Here is a 17,914-nt window from a genome sequence, read left to right as displayed (position 1 = left end):
TTATTTATTATTCTCCTTTCTGGATCCCAACTACTGGTTACAGTATTTTCAGGGTAGAGAAATACCATAGATTTATGTATTTCAGCAGTAAGGTTATTTGTTTATATGGGAGGCACACAGATTTGGTGGTTTTTTGCATCATGAGCCATTCATTCATTTGTTCGTTCATTCGTTCATTTATTCATTCAGAAACAGGTCTCCTGTCACGCAGGCCGGAGTGCAGTGGCAAGATCATGCACATTGCAGCCTTGAACTCCTGGACTCAAGCCAAACTCTAGCCTCAGCCTCCTGGGTAGATGAGTTAAGAGGTGTGAGCCACTATTGCTGGCTCATCAGGCTTTAAAGCCAAAATCTGAGTTCAAGCCTCAGCTCCATTACCAGCCACATGATCTTTAGCAAATTATGTCTCCACTTGTTCCCTCATCTGTAAAACGAGAATAATGATAGTACCTACCCTCACGGTAACATTACAAAGATCAAACTAAAAAGTATGCTGAAATGGCTATAAATGTAATTAATATACTATTTTTTTTGAGATATAGTTCATATACTATAAAATTTATCTTTAAAAAAAGCCTATCATGTAATGGTTTTTAGTGTATTCACAAGGTTATGCAACCATTACTACTAATTCTAAAATATTTCCTCATCCTCAAAAGAAACCCCATATATCCATTAACAGTCACTCCTCTACTCTCCTCTCCACTATTCTCCTAATCTACTTTCTGTTTCTATAGATTTGCCTATTCTGGACATTTCACATTAACAGAATCATATACTACGTGGCTTTTTATGTCTGGCTTTTTTATATAATGGCATGTTTTCAAGTTTCATGTTGTAGCATGTATTAGTATTTTATGGTTTCATAAAGTTGATAGACACTTTGGTTGTCTTCATTTTTTGGTCATTATGATAATAAATGCTGCTATGAACATACCTAAGATTGGAACTGCTTGGTCATATGACAAATCTATGGGAAACTTTTGAGAAACTGCCAAGCTACTGGGCTTTTGAAACTGAACTTAATTAAGATTTATCTTCATATTATTGTTTTATAACATTATTATAATAGAATTGTATTATTTTACTAAGACACTGCTTTCAGTTCACAATTGCTCTCTGGATCCTTCAACCCATGAACGTTCTAACTATCATGGAAAGTAAGATCTTAGGTGAAACATCATCTACTGCTAAGCATCACAGTGCAAATGCTTGTTTTAGAAACTGTAGAGAAAAATAAAAATTTTTCTACAGACAACAGAGACTCAATCTATTGATACATTATACCAAAAGGGCTTTTGAAAGTTTATTAAACTGCTTACTTTGAGGATGTCAATCTCTTACAATGAGTAAGTTGAATTCTATATACAAATGTGAATGATTTTCATGATAAAAATACCCATTCCCCAAAATTAAGGGGGAAAAAAGAAATCAAACCCAGACTAATTTCTACAAAAACGGAAAAAAATCTTATCAAGGAAAAGTTGGTGACAAAGCACTTACATAAAAATGCGTGACCTTCTTTATCAATATAAACAGCAAAATGAACACAAAATTATTTTTACCATTTCATGCACAACATTAATCAAACAAATACCTCAACAAAAAAAATACACAAAACATCTCTCAGTTGTCAGATGTCAAAAATCAAATTACTTACCTATATAGACTCTTTTGCTGTATCTCTGCATCAGTAACAACACAAATACATGCAGTGGAATAAGATTGATGATAAATACATAACCACCCCAAGCAGAGACCTATGGGAAAAGAAGTGCTAAGTTAAATTTATATTTTTCCTTTTTAAAATAAGTGTGTTTAGGTATCTAAACATACAATGAGCAAATATAAACACAAAGATTTTGGCAATTTTGAGAAATGCTTAAATAAGAACTTACTAACCTATGAAAAATGTACTCCTCATTTTTATTGATTAAAATAACATGATCCTACAAATTCAATATGCTTTTCCAAATTCACTGGAGAAATGTTCAAATTAAATTACATTTCATAGAGAAGCTGAGAGTATTATAATTTGTAAATCATCAGTAAACAAGCTGGCATGGAGACAAGGAGTTTTAGAGTACGGATCATAAATTTTTAAAATAAAAAAAGGCTTTTACTTCACCCATTTTTGATGACAAATTTGCTGTAAGAAAGGTCACTGAGAGTAAGAGCAATGAAAGGACTTGTTGACAACTAAAAAAAATTCAGATGACATGAATATGCTTTGAGAGTCTCAAAATTAAAAGCGCTAGTTGGGCATAAATTTTTTTCTGAGAAATGGATTACAAAGCAAGATCCAATGTTTGGCCTATACAATACATACTATTTAACCAGAATAACTGAGGATGTTTTTGGTCTATATTAATGAATACTCTAAAGAGAATGTTTATTCTTGACCAATAGAATTAATTTTTTGGTACACTGAGTAAGTAATAAGCTCTTGTCAACATCAAAGTTCTTAAACGCCCTCTGTTAGAGCTTGAAAGGCTCATTTCTATCAATAGCCACTTTAGCAGACTATATGCTAGCATATCTATTCCAATAATGCTGCTCTAACTTAAAATATTCCAGAACTCCTTGTGGAGAACTGCCATCAGTTTTCAATACAAGCATCAGCTTTCTGCCTTAGTCACATGCTACTTTTCATAAAAAACAATGTTATTCTAACAGCACACCAGTCCTTACTGAAAGACTTCTGGTTACTTTCAAAATCTCAAAGAGCACAAGTTTGATATTACTGAGTACATTTTCTATGACATTTCCAAAAAAAAAAAAAGATTAGCTCAAATTATCATGATTTTCAGCACAAGACTACTATATAGGCTATGGTATAGAAAAAAGAGGAAGAATAAAGGGGTAATACTGAACCCCAATCTTAAGAAACCTGTTTAAAAAAATATGTAGGTAATGTATAGGTTGACCTAGAGGATATGACCATTATTTCAGCCATGACTCTAGGGATCTACTACTACAATTATGAAAATTGAGCACAGTATCAACATGCTACCTTATCTACTCTGTTCACCTAAGAACAAAGAAAAGCTAAAACCAATCTAAAAGTGAATCTGATGTTCTGAAAAGTACTTGCTCATCTTATGCATGATCTTTACAGGGATTTATTTCTTCTCTGGCCCACATAAATTCATTTTAAGAGTTCTCCTTCATTTACTTTAAGGAGTGAAATGAGAGCAAATGGGCCAAAAGAACATTCTTTCTACAACCTTTTCTCATTCCCTCTGTCTTTTCAGTTAACTCTTTACTTAGGTTATCTTTTTTACCAAGACTTCAAAGTACTCTTATTTCTCTGCTGTAAGTTCACTTCACTAAATTGTTTAGATAATGTCTGTTAAAAACTTACATTAAGCAGTTACTTAGTCAATTCCAATATGGAAAAACCAATTTTCAGTATCAGTTCCAATACGGAAAAACCAATTTTTAATATTTAAAATTGAGTGTTAAGTAAAAGCTTATTTTATCTAATCATGGTTCCATGCTCGATGTTTGACAGGCAAAGTTTCCTGTTCTTTTTTAGTGTGCAATCTAACTTGAAAAACATTTTACTTGTCAGAGCAATTTTAAAAATAAAGTTAGGGGTTAGGGGCTGGGTGCCCTGGCTCACACCTATAATCCTAGCACTTTGGGAGGCTGAGATAGGCAGCTCACTTGAGGTCAGGAGTTTGAGATCAGCTTGACCAACATGGTGAAACCCCATCTCTACTAAAAATACAAAAATTAGCCAGGCATAATGGCACACATCTGTAATCCCACCTACTTGGAAGGCTGAGGCAGGAAAATAGCTTGAACCCAGGAGGCAGAGGTTGCAGTTAGCTGAGATCACACAACTGCACTTCAGCCTAGGTGACAAAGCAAGACTCTGTCTAAAAAAAAAAAGTAATAAAATAAAATAAAGCCAGGAAGAATAGAAAAATAATATTTAAATTTAAGTCATTAAAAAGTTAAAAGAGGCGCAGTGGCTCTCGCCTATAATCCCAGTGCTCTGGGAGGCTAACGCAGGAGGATTGCTTAAGGCCAGGAGCTGAAGACCAGCCTGGGCAACACAGTGAGAAACTATCTCTACGAAACATTTTTAAAAATCAGCCAGATGTAGCAGCACATACTTGTAGTCCTGGCTACTCGATAGGCTGAAGTGGACTTAAGTTCAAGGTTACAGTGAGCTATGATTGCACCAGTGCGCTCCAGATTGGACAAGAGAGAGAGAGACTGTTTCTAAAAGAAATAAATAATAGGCTGGGCGCGGTGGCTCATGCCTGTAATACCAGCACTTTGGGAGCCCAAGGCTGGTGTATCACAAGGTCAGGTGTTCAAGACCAGCCTGGCCAACATGGTGAAATCATGTCTACTAAAAATACAAAAATTAGCCAGGCATGGTGGCAGGCACCTGTAATCCCAGCTACTCAGGAGGCTGAGGTAGAAGAATCGCTTGGGAGAGGGTGCAGTGAGCCAAGATTATGCCACTGAGCTCCAGCCTGCCTAGGCAACAGAGCAAGACTCCATCTAAAACAAAAACAAAATCTAACTAAATAACCTTAAAAAATTTTTTTTAAATTTTTAAATAATTAAAAAGTTTAAGTATTTTGAAAGTGGTACACCTGAAAACATTTTGTTTTACTTGCTTCAGACACGTTATTTCAGGGGTTAAATATTAGCCCTCTCCACCAAAGCATGTTATATAGGACCTATGAGTAGAAGGAGAGAGGATGATAGCAATGGAAGATTACATTAAGGCCAGGCGCGTTGGCTCACGCCTGTAATACCAGCACTTTGGGAGGCCGAGGCTGGTGGATCACGAGGTCAGGAGTTTAAAGACCAGCCTGGCCAAGATGGTAAAACCCCATCTCTACTCAAAGTACAAAAACATTAGCCGGGCATGGTGGCACCCGCCTGTAATCCCAGCTACTTGGGAGGCTGAAGCGGAGAATTGCTTAAACACAGGAGGCGGAGGTTTGAGTGAGCCAAGATCATACCATTGCACTCCAGCCTGGGCAACAGAGCAAGATTCCATCAGAAAGAAAAGAGAAGAGAAGAGAGAAAAGAAAAGAAAGATAGATAGATTACATTAAACAAAATAAAAATCCTACAGATTACAGGAGAAAGAAAGAGAAGAACTGTTTAAATCTCCAAAGACCTGTTAGACTTCATGTAATCTCAAATATGAAATCTTACCATATAGAAATAGGATAAGCAGCAGCACATTGTCCAAAACACTGACCCAGTTTTTACAGATTTCACCTAAAAAACAAAAGCAACTGATATAATAAAAATGTTTACAGATGCTCTTGCTGAATTTTAAAAAGGTAAATGTTTAGTAACCACGTGCTACAAAAAGTCAAGGTTATTTTAAAAAGTACTATGGTTATTCAGATATGCAGATGTACTTAATATATGCATTTATAACACTGAATAGCACACTGAGACATTTTAAGAATAGCTCTCATTCTTTGTTATTTAGTTTTCAGTAAAAAGAATCATCTTTTAAAAAACAAACTACATATTTTCATTTTCTGAAAGGTCTCTTGCCCTCACTGATATCCACACGCCATGCCACAGGTCATCATGGCCACCTCCCATCCCTTCCTCCGAGGTACTTACACTCGAGTGGTCTACTGCTTATTCAGCAGCGCCAAACCAGTTCAATGGGCTGAAGCACACCCTATGCAATGAGGTCTGAAAACCTTCCAAGTTTGCCCTTTCTTGGGTGCACTCCTTTAGCCTTAGTGATACCATATATAGTTTCCTTCTATTTTACTTTTATCATAATTAATACTTCTTTCTCTCTCCTAACTGAACCCAGACTACTATAATCTATTACAATTTAAAACCAAGGTATATTTTACAACCACTATATACACTTCATATCTTGAAATTTCCTCAGACTCAATCCAATTGGCTGAAAGAGATAATGTAAAGCAAACATATTCTTCAGTACTGACTAATACACAGAAAACTTTGCTAGGCTATGCTGGACATAAACTATAACTCAGTTCTGTATTAGGAAGATAAGATATAAAGACAAGAACTTGAGTCAAAGCATAACATAACATAAAAGCAACCCTATGGTAAGTATAAACACTGAGTACCAAAAGGTCCTTATAGAGCCTAAAAGCTAAAGACAGGAAAGTAGTTCTGGCTGGGAAAAATTACCAGAAACTCTACTGAGGTGGTGGCTTTGGGCAAAACTTTAGGGTAATACGGCACGAAAGATGCAAGGCATCCAATCAACCATCCACAGTGGATTCAGCAGCAGGCACAGACAGAAGCAGCAGAGGTGTAGAATTTAAAAACTCTAAGCCCACAAAAAGCTCACAATCTACAGAAGGAAGTCAACTGAAAAGCAAGTAATCAATAAACCCTATTTCATAGAATCTATGACCATCACTCTTAACATACATCCCAATTTCAGATATGCCAAAATCTGGGGAGAAAGTACACGTCTTAGAATTGAAAGATTTCCACTGGCAATACAGTCAAATAGGAACAGCTCCGGTCTGCAGCTCCCAGCGAGACTGATGCAGAAGGTGGGTAATTTCTGCATTTCCAACTAAGGTACCTGGTTCATCTCACTGGGACTGGTTGGACAGTAGGTACAACCCATGAAGGGTGAGCCAAAGCAGGGTGGGGCGTTGCCTCACCCAGGAAGCACAAGGGGGGAGCCTTGAGACTGTACTGGGAAGAACGGTGCATTCTGGCACAGATACCATGCTTTTCCCATGGTCTTTGCAACCGGCAGACCAGGAGATTCCCTAGGTGCCTATGCCACTAGGGCCCTGGGTTTGAAGCACAAAACTGGGTAGCCGTTTGGGCAGACAACAAGCTAGCAGCAGGAATTTTTTTTCCCATATCCCAAGGGCAACTGGAACAACAGCAAGACAGAACAATTAACTCTCCTAGAAAGGGGGCTGAAGCCAGGGAGCCAAATGGTCTGGCTCAGAGGGTCCCAATCCCACAGAGCACAGCAAGCTAAGATCCACTGGCTTGAAATTCTCACTACTAGCACAGTAGTCTGAGGTCACTTGGGACACTGGAGCTTGAGGGGTTTTCTCCATTGCTGAGGCTTGAGTAGGTGGTTTTACCCTCACAGTGTAAGCAAAGCCACCAGGAAATTCGAACTGGGAGGACCCCACAGCCCCTCAGCAAGGCCCTGCCACCCCACTGCCTCTCCAGACACCCCACTGTCAATATTAAGACAGAAAATTAACAAGGATATCCAGGACTTGAACTCAGCTCTGGGCCAAGTGGACTTAACAGACATCTACAGAACTCTGCACCCCAAATCAACAGAATATACATTCTTCCCAGCACCACATCACACTTATTTCAAAAGTGACCACATAATTGGAAGTAAAACAGTCCCCAGCAAATGCGAAAGAATGAAAATCGTAACAGTCTCTCAGAGTACAATGCAATCAAATTAGAACTCAGGATTCAAAAACTCACTCAAAGCCGCACAGCTACATGGAAGCTGAACAACCTGCTCCTGAATGACTATTGGGCAAACAAGGAAATTAGGGCAAAATAAAGAAGTTATCTGAAACCAGTAAGAACAAAGACAACGTACCAGAATTTCTGGGACACATTTAAAGCAGTGTATAGAGGAAAATTTATAGCTCTAAATGCCCACAAGAGAAAGCAGGAAAGATCTAAAATCAACACCTTAACATCACAATGAAAGGAACTAGAGAAGCAAGATCAAACACATTCAAAAGCTAGCAGAAGACAAGAAATAACTAAGAACATAACAGAACTGAAGAAGGTAGAGAGAGACACAAAAAAATCCTTCCAAAAAAAAAAAAAACAATGAATCTAGGAGCTGATTTTTTGAAAAAAATCAACAAGATAGATAGATGCTACCCAGACTAATAAAGAAGAAAAGAGAGAAGAATCAAATAGATGCAATAAAAAATGGTAAGAAACCCAACTACCATCAGAGAATACTATAAACATCTCTACACTAATAAACTAGAAAATCTAGAAGAAATGGATAAATTCTTGGACACATACACCCTCCGAAGACTAACCCAAGAAGAAGTCAAATCCCTGAAGATACCAATAACAAGTTCTGAAATTGAGGCAGCAATTAATGGCCTACCAACCAAAAAAAGTCCAGGACCTGACAGATTCACAGCCAAATTATAACAGAGGTACAAAGAGGAGCTGGTATCATTCCTCCTGAAGCTATTCCAAACACTAGAAAAAGAGATAATATTCTGTAATTCATTTTATGAGGCCAGCATCATCCTGATACCAAAACCTGGCAGAGATACAACAAAAAAAGAAAATTTCAGATCAATATCCCTGATGAACATTGATGAAAAAATCCTCAATAAAATACTGGCAAACCAAATTCAGCAGCACATCATAAAGCTTATCCACCACAATCAAGTTGGTTTCATCCATGCGATGCAAGGCTGGTTCAACATACACAAATCAATAAACGTAATCCATCACATAAACAGAACAAACAACAAAAACTACATAATTATCTCAATAGATGCAGAAAAGGTCTTTGACAAAATTCAACAGCCCTTCATGCTAAAAATGCTCAACAAACTAGGTATTGATGGAACATATCTCAAATAATAAGAGCTATTCAGGACAAACCCACAGCCAGTATCATACTGAATAGGCAAAAACTGGAAGCGCATTCCCTTTGAAAAGTGGCACAAGACAAGGATGCCCTTTCTCACCACTCCTATTCAACAAAGTATTAGACGTTCTGGCCAGGGCAATCAGGCAAGAGAAAGAAAGAAAGAGTACTCAAATAGGAAAAGAAAAGGTCAAATTTTCTCTGTTTGCAGATGACATGACTGTATATGTAGAAAACCCCACTGTCTAAGCCCAAAATATCCTCAAGCAGATAAGGAACTTCAGCAAAGTCTCAGCATATAAAATCAATGTGCAAAAATCACAAGTATTCCTATACACCAATAACAGACTAACAGAGAGCCAAATCATGAGTGAACATCCATTCACAATTGCTACAGAGAATAAAATACCTAGGAAAACAACTTACAAGTGATGTGAAGGACGTCTTCAAGGAGACTACAAACCACTGCTCAAGGAAATAAGAGAGGACACAAACAAATGGAAAAACACTCCATGTTCATGGATAGGAAGAATCAATATCAGAAAAACGGCCATACTGCTCAAAGTAATTTACAGATTCAATGCTATCCCCATCAAGTTACCATTTACTTTCTTCACAGAATTGGAAAAAACTACTCTATATTTCATATGAAACCGAAGAAGAGCCCTCATGGCCAAGACAATCCTAAGCAAAAAGAGCAAAGTTGGAGGCATCATGCTACCTGACTTCCAACTATACTACAAGTGTACAGTAACCAAAACAGTATGGTACTGGTACCAAAACAGATATACAGACCAATGGAAGAGAACAGAGGCTTCAGAAATAACACCACATGTCTACAACCTGACAAACCTGACAAGAACAAGCAATGGGGTAAGGATTCCCTATTTAATAAATGGTGTTGGGAAAACTGGCTAGCCATATGAAAAAAGCTGAAACTGGATCCCTTCCTTACACCTTTTACAAAAATTAACTCAAGAGGGATTAAAGACTTAACCCTAAGACCTAAAACTATAAAACCCTAGAAGAAAACACAGGCAATACCACTCAGGACACAGGCATGGGCAAAGACTTCATGACTAAAACACTAAAAGCAATGGCAACAAAAGCCAAAATTGAGAGAGGGGATCTAATTAAACTAAAGAGCTTCTGCACAGCAAAAGAAAATAACATCAGAGCAACTTCTGCAATCTATCTATCTGACAAAGGGCTAATATCCAGAATCTACAAAGAACTTAAACAAATTTACAAGAAAAAAACTATCCCATCAGAAGTGAGCAAAGGATATGAACAGACACTTCTCAAAAGAAGACATTTATGCATCCAACAAACATGAAAAAAAGCTCATTATCACTGGTCATTAGAGAAATGCAAATAAAAACCACTATGAGATACCATCTCACGCCAGTTAGAATGTTGATCATTAAATTCAGTAAACAACAGATGTTGGAGAGAATGTGGAAAAACAGGAAAACTTTTACACTGCTGCTGAGAGTGTAAATTAGTTCAACCATTGTGGAAGACAGTGTGGTGATTCCTCAAGGATCTAGAACTAGAAATACCATTTGACCCAGCAATCTCATTACTGGGTTTTTATCCAAAGGACTATAAGGCATTCTACTACAAAGACAAATGCATGTGTATGTTTATTGCAGCACTGTTCACAAGAACAAAGACTTGGAACCAACCCAAATGCCCATCAATGATACACTGGATCAAGAAAATGTGGCACATATACACCACGGAATATTATGCAGCCATAAAAAAGGATGAGTTCACATCCTTTGCAGGGACATGGATAAAGCTGAAAACCACCATTCTCAGCAGACCAACAAAGGAACAGAAAACCAAACATCACATGTTCTGACTCATTAATGAGTGTTGAACAATGAGAACACATGGACAAAGGGAGGGGAACATAACACACCAGGGCCTGTTGGCGGGTGGGGTCTAGGGGAGGGATAGAATTAAGAAAAATATCTAATGTAGATCACGGGTTGATGGGTGCAGCAAACCACCATGGCACATGTATACCTATGTAACAATCCTGAACTTTCTGCGCTTGTACCCCAGAACTTAAAAAAAAAAAAAAGAACTTAAACAAATTTAAGAAAGGTACTATATACCAAGTGCTATAATAAACACAGGTATTAGAAACTAAGTGCTACGAAAACAGAAATGAGGGTAACTAAATCTACATTAAGGAATGGTCAAAGCAGGCACTGAAGAACTATAAATGAGAAGGGGGGGATCAATAATGAAAAAGGAAAAATAGCAACAACTGCCAAAGCAGAAAACAATACCTGAGTTACTCAGAAGGAACTGAAAAGACTTTAGGAAAAATGTTAGAACTTTGTAGTGTGATATTACGATATATGGGCTTTTATCCCCAAATTTCTTTTATGAGACCAACATCATCCTAATACCAAAACCCAGCAGACTCAACAAAAAATGAAAACTTCAGGCCAATATCCATGATGAAGACAGATGTGAAAATCTTCAATAAAATACTCGCAAACCAATTGCAACAGCACATCAAAAAGCTTATCCATCATGATCAAGTAGGCTTCATCCCGGGGATGCAAGGCTGGTTCAACATACGCAAGTCTATAAACGTAATTCACCACATTAATAAAACCAAAGACAAAAACTACATGATTATCTCAATAGATGCAGAGAAGGCCTTCAACAAAATTCAACAGCCCTTTATGCTAAACTCTCAATAAACTAGGTATTGACAGAACGTATCTCAAAATAATAAAAGCTATTTAGGACAAACCCACAGCCAATATTACACTGAATGGGCAAAAACAAAAAGCATTCCCTTTGAAATCTGACAGTAGACAAGGATGCCCTCTCTCCCACTCCTATTCAATATAGTATTGGAAGTTCTAGCCAGAGCAATCAGGCAAGAAAAAGAAATAAAGGGTGTTCAATTAGGAAAGGAGAGAGTCAAATTTTGTCTATTTGCAGACGACATGATTGTATATTTAGAAGACCCTATTGTCTCAGCCCCAAATCTCCTGAAACTGATAAGCAACTTCAGCAAAGTCTCAGGATACAAAATCAATGTGCAAAAATCACAAGCATTCCTATACACCAATAACAGACTTAAAGAGAGCCAAATCAAGAACGAACTGCCATTCATAATTGCCACAAAGAGAATAAAATACCTAGGAATACAACTAACAAAGAACGTAAAGGACCTCTTCAAGGAGAACTACAAACCACTGCTCAATGAAATAAAAGAGGACATAAACAGATGGAGAAACATTCCATGCTCATGGTTAGGAAGAAAATATTGTGAAAATGGCCATACTGCCCAAAGTAATTTACAGATTTAATGCTATCCCCATCAAGCTCCCAATGACCTTCTTCACACAACTGGTAAAAACTTCATATGGAACCAAAAGAGAGCCTGCACAGCCAAGTCAATTCTAAGCAAAAAGAACAAAGGTAGAGTCATCACACTACCTGATTTGAAACTATACTGCAAGGCTACAGTAATCAAAACAGCATGATACTGGTACCAAAACAGAGATATAGCCCAATGGAACACAACAGAAGCCTCAGAGGCAACGCCACACATCGACAACCATCTAATCTTTGACAAACCCGACAAAAACAAGCAATAGGGAAAGGATTCCCTGTTTAATAAATGGTGTTTGGAAAACTGGCTAGCCATGTACAGAAAGCAGAAACTGGACCCCTTTCTGACACCTTACACTAAAATTAACTCCAGATGGATTAAAGACTTAAACATAAGACCTAACACCATAAAAACCTTAGAAGAAAACCTAGGCAAAACCATTCAGGACATAGGCATATGCAAGGACTTAATGACTAAAACACCAAAAGCACTGGCAACAAAAGCCAAAATAGCCAAAGGGATCTAATTCAACTCCAGAGCTTCTGCACAGCAAAAGATACAATCATTAGAGTGAACTGGCAACCAACAGAATGGGAAAAAATTTTTGCAATCTACCCATTGACAAAGGACTTATATCCAAATTCTACAAGGAACTAAAACAGATTTATAAGGAAAAAACAAACCCATTCTAAAGTGGGCAAAGGATATAAACAGACACTTTCCAAAAGAAGACATATATGAGGACAACAAACATATGAAAAAATGCTCATCACTGGTCATTAGAGAAATGCAAATCAAAACTACATTGAGATACCATCTCGCGCCAGTTAGAATGACGATCATTAAAAAACCTGGAGACAACAGATGCTGGAGAGGATGTGGAGAAATAGGAACACTTTTACACTTTTGATGGGAGTGTAAATTAGTTCAACCATTCTGAAAGACAATGTGGTGATTCCTCAAGGACCTAGAAATAGAAATTCCATTTGACCCAGCAATCCCATTACTGGGTATATATCTAAAATCATTGTATTATAAGGACATATGCACACCTGTGTTCGTTGCAGAACTGTTTACAATAGCAAAGACTTGGAACCAACCCAAATGCTCATCGATGATAGACTGGACAGGGAAAATGTGGCACATATACACCATGGAATACTGTGCAGCCATAAAACACAAAGAGTTTGTGTCCTTTGTAGGGATATGGATGAACCTGGAAATCATCATTCTCAGCAAACTGACAGTTGAACAGAGAATATATCACTGCATGTTCTCACCCATAGGCGGTTGTTGAACAATGAGAACGCATGGACACAGGGAGGGGAGCATCATGCACTAAGGTCTGTGGTCGGGGGGGACTAGGAGGGGGACTAGGGTAAGGACAGTGGGGGATATGGAGTTGGGAAGGGATAACTTAGGGAGAAAAGCCAGATATAGGTGATGGGGATGGAGGCAGCAAACCACATTGCCAAGTATGTACCTATGCAACAATCCTGCATGTTCTTTACATGCAATTATATATTATTTTATATATATATAAAATAAAAAAAATATATTATATATAGTGTGTGTATATATATAATATACATATACTTTATTTTATATATATATATATATATAAAATAAAGATAACTTGAGTAAACTTCAACCTAAAACTACAAGCTATGCAAAGAAACAAGAAAGTGTGAACCATATTTGGACAGGTGTAGGTTGGGAAAGGGGACTTGATCAATAAAAACTAATTCTGAGTGGGCCCAGATGTTGTAGTGAGAGAATAAAGACTCTAAAACAGGTATTATAAATATGTTCAAGGAATTAAAGATTATATTAAGAAAATTAAAGGAAAATATAAAATATAACAGAATTTCCATAAAGAAACAGAATATATTCTCCTTTACATGTGAGGAGAATGAACCACAAATTTTAGAGTTGAAAAGCATAATAAACAAAACAAAAAAATTCACTAAGTAGGCTCAATAGCAAATTTGAGATGATGAAGAATCAGTGATCACGAAGATAAGTCAATAGTAACAGAGAAAAATAGAAATCCAAAAAAGGAAAGGCTACAAAGAAAGATACAAAACAGTATTTAAAGAAACAATTACAAATTCCCAAATTCTAAGGTAAGCACTAATCTACAGATCGATGAAACCCATGAAGCCACCAAATACAATAAACACAGAGAACTATACATAGTCCAACTGTAGTCAAAGTACTGGCAGATAAAGAAAAAGAGAAAAAGTTGAAAAGCAAAAAAAAACCCCACTGGGAAGTAATGATATGACTGACTTTGTATCAGAAAAAAAAATCCTGACAGAAGTGGAATGACATACTCACAGCATTAAATGAAAGAGGAAATTATCAAGTGTTAAATGAAAGACAAAAGCATCATTAAAAGTAATGGGACAAAAACCCAATTACTTTTGCACCAATGTAATACATTTTTTTCCCTTGTTTTTGAGACAGTCTCACTCTGTCGCCAGGCTGGAGTGCAGTGGCGCAATCTCGGCTCATTGCAAGCTCAGCCTCCTAGGTTCAAGCAGTTCTCCTGACTCAACTTCCCAGTAGCTGGGACTACAGGTATGCGCCACCACGGCCAGCTAATTTTTGTATTTTAGTAGAGATGAAGTCTCAACCATGTTGGCCAGGATGGTCTCAATCTCCTGACCTTGTGATCCACCCACCTTGGCCTCCCAAAATGCTGGGATTATAGGTGACATACTACATTCTTACATAACTATCCTTCAAAAAGGAAGACAGGTGAGGATTCTGGGAAGATGCTGAAATCAGCTCCCTACCTAGACAATAACTGCACAGGCAGAATCAATCTGATGTGAGGAAACTTGTCCTCCAAGTACTGAGGTTCTGCACTCTGATCACTGATTGCTGCTTTCTGTCAGAGAAGGGCAGACAAAGAGGTACCCTTTACATTTTAGCCCCATCGTTGCAAGCCCCTCCTCTGGCTGAAGTGACTGGCAGGGTATTTAAAGGACTGGTACTTTTTTCCCCTTCATTTTTCTGCTTTTCCGCATTTGGAAAGCAAATATTAAAGACTATGACATTAAAAACTAACCACATATATTATGGAAAATTAGAAAGTCATTGTGAATACCCAGGAGAAGGTGTAGGCTTTTCAAATGGCCAAAAAGCACATGAAAATATGCTCAACATTACTACTTATTTGAAAACTCCAAATAAAACTCCAAGATGCCACCTGACACCCATTAGGAAGGCTACTATCAAAAGAACCAGAAAATCACATGTGTTGGCAAGGACAGGGAACACTTAAAACCTTTACAGTGTTGGTGGGAATGTAAAGTGATATAGCTGTTGTGGACAACATTTTGGCATTTCCTCAAAATTTAAAAATAGAATTGACATATGATCCAACACTTCCACTTCAACATACATATTCAAAAGAATCAAAAGCAAGGTTTTGAAGAGAGATTTGTACAACCACTTTCAAAGGAGCTAAATCATAAAAGTGTCCATCTGCAGATGAATTAGTAAGCAAAATATGGCATATACCTACAATGGAGTATTATTCCACCTGAAAAAGGAAATCCTGACATGCTACAATATGGATAAACTTTGAAGACATTATGCTAAGTGAAACAAGCCAGTCACAAAAGACAAATACTATATGATTCCACTTGCAAGAGAACAAAGCTGGATGGAGAATGACTGTGACGAAAAGACGGAATTAGGCTTCAGAAGGTGGATAATGAGAAACTTTTGTGAGCTAAAAGAACATGTTTTAAATCAATGCAAAGAAACTAAGAACCTTGAAAAAAGATTCGAGGAAATGATAAGAATGGATAACTTAGAGAGGAATATGAATGAATTAAAGGAGCTGAAAAACACAATACGAGAACTTCGAGAAGCATGCACAAGTTTCAACAGCCGAATTGACCAAGCAGAAGAAAGAATATAAGAAGTCGAAGATCAACTCAATGAAATAAAACGAGAAACCAAGATCAGAGAAAAAAGCGCAAAAAGGAATGAACAAAGTCTCCAAGAAATGTGGGACTATGTGAAGAGACCTAACCTACGTTTGATAGGTGTACCAGAATGTGACGAAGAGAATGAATCCAAGTTGGAAAATACTCTTCAGGACATTATCCAGGAAAATCTCCCCCACCTAGTAAGACAGGCCAACACTCAAATGCAGGAAATACAGAGAACACCACAAAGATATTCCGGAAGAAGAGCAACCCCAAAGCACATAACCGACAGATTCAACAAGGTTGAAATAAAGGAGAAAACACTAAGGGCAGCTAGAGAGAAAGATTGGGTCACCCACAAAGGGAAGCCCATCAGACTCACAGCAGATCTCTCGGCAGAAACTCTACAAGCCAGAAGAGAGTGGGGGCCAATATTCAACATCCTTAAAGAAAAGAACTTTCAACCCAGAATTTCATATCCAGCCAAACTGAGCTTCAGAAGTGAAGGAAAAATAAAATACTTTGTGAACAAGCAAGTACTCAGAGATTTTGTCACCACCAGGCCTGCTTTACAAGAAGAGCTCCTGAAAGAGGCACTACACATAGAAAGGAACAACCAGTACCAGCCATTCCAAAATCACACTAAATGCTAAAGAGCATCAACATAATGAAGAATCTACAACTAATGGGCAAAACAGCCAGCTAGCATCAAAATGGCTGTATCACATTCACACATAACAATATTAACCCTAAATGTAAATGGACTAAATGCACCAATCAAAAGACACAGACTGGCAAATTGGATAAAAATCCAAAACCCATCAGTGTGCTGTATCCAGGAAACCCATCTCACATGCAAGGATACACAAAGGCTCAAAATAAAGGGAGGGAGGAAGATTTACCAAGCAAATGGAGAGCAAAAAAAAAGCAGGAGGTGCAATTCTCATCTCTGATAAAATAGACTTTAAAGCAACAAAGATCAAAAGAGACAAAGAAGGCCATTACATAATGGTAAAAGGATCGATACAACAAGAAGAGCTAACGATCCTAAACATATATGGACCCAATACAGGAGCACCCAGATACATAAGGCAAGTTCTTAATGATTTACAAAGAGACTTAGACTCCCACACAATAATAGTGGGAGACTTTAACTCTCCACTGTCAATATTATAATAGACAGATCAACCAGACAGAAAATCAACAAGGATATCCAGGGCTTGAACTCAGACCTGGAGCAAGCAAACCTGATAGACATTTACAGAACTCTCCACCCCAAATCCACAGAATATACATCCTTCTCAGCACCACATCACACCTACTCTAAAATTGACCACATAATTGGAAGTAAAGCACTCCTCAGCAAACGCAAAACAACTGAAATCATAACAAACAGTCTCTCAGACCATAGTGCAATCAAGTTAGAACTCAGAATTCAGAAACCAACCCAGAACCGCACAGCTTCATGGAAACTGAACAACTGGCTCTTGAATGTTGACTGGATAAACAACGAAATGAAGGCAGAAATAAAGAAGTTCTTTGAAACCAATGAGAATGAAGACACAACATGCTAGAATCTCTGGGACACATTTAAAGCAGTCTCTAGAGGAAAATATATAGCAAGAAGTGCCCATATGAGGAGAATGGAAAGATCCAAAATTGACACCCTATTGTCAAAATTGAAAGAGCTAGAGGAGCAAGATAAAAAAAACTCAAAACCCAGCAGAAGACAAGAAATAACTAAGATCAGAGCAGAACTGAAGGAGATAGAGACATGAAAAACCCTTCAGAAAATCAATAAATCCAAGAGCTGGTTTTTTGAAAAGATCAACAAAATAGACCACTAGCCAGACTGTTAAAAAAAAAAAGAGAGAACAACCAAATAGATGCAATAAAAAAACGATAAAGGGGAAATCGCCACAGATTCCACAGAAATTCAAACCATCATCAGAGAATACTACAAACAACTCTATGCACATAAACTAG

At 37.5% G+C, this 17,914-nt stretch overlaps 1 protein-coding gene across 3 annotated transcripts in view; it reads right to left on the bottom strand.

The window, feature by feature from the left end:
- Positions 1–17,914, bottom strand: part of STT3B (STT3 oligosaccharyltransferase complex catalytic subunit B) — a 111,278-nt gene that overhangs the window by 36,160 nt on the left and 57,204 nt on the right. For all 3 annotated transcript variants that reach the window (XM_035278541.3, XM_078354486.1, XM_035278542.3), the window contains 2 exons: positions 5,191–5,256; positions 1,661–1,760 (listed from right to left, as the gene is read on the bottom strand). In XM_035278541.3, coding sequence (XP_035134432.1) covers positions 1,661–1,760; positions 5,191–5,256 — 166 coding nt within the window. The remainder of the gene's footprint in view (positions 1–1,660; positions 1,761–5,190; positions 5,257–17,914) is intronic.

Source organism: Callithrix jacchus, chromosome 17 (assembly GCF_049354715.1).
Source record: "Callithrix jacchus isolate 240 chromosome 17, calJac240_pri, whole genome shotgun sequence".
Classification (NCBI taxonomy): Eukaryota; Metazoa; Chordata; class Mammalia; order Primates; family Cebidae; genus Callithrix; species Callithrix jacchus.
Note: the sequence above shows the minus strand (reverse complement) of the source record. Positions and strands in the feature narration are given on the sequence as shown.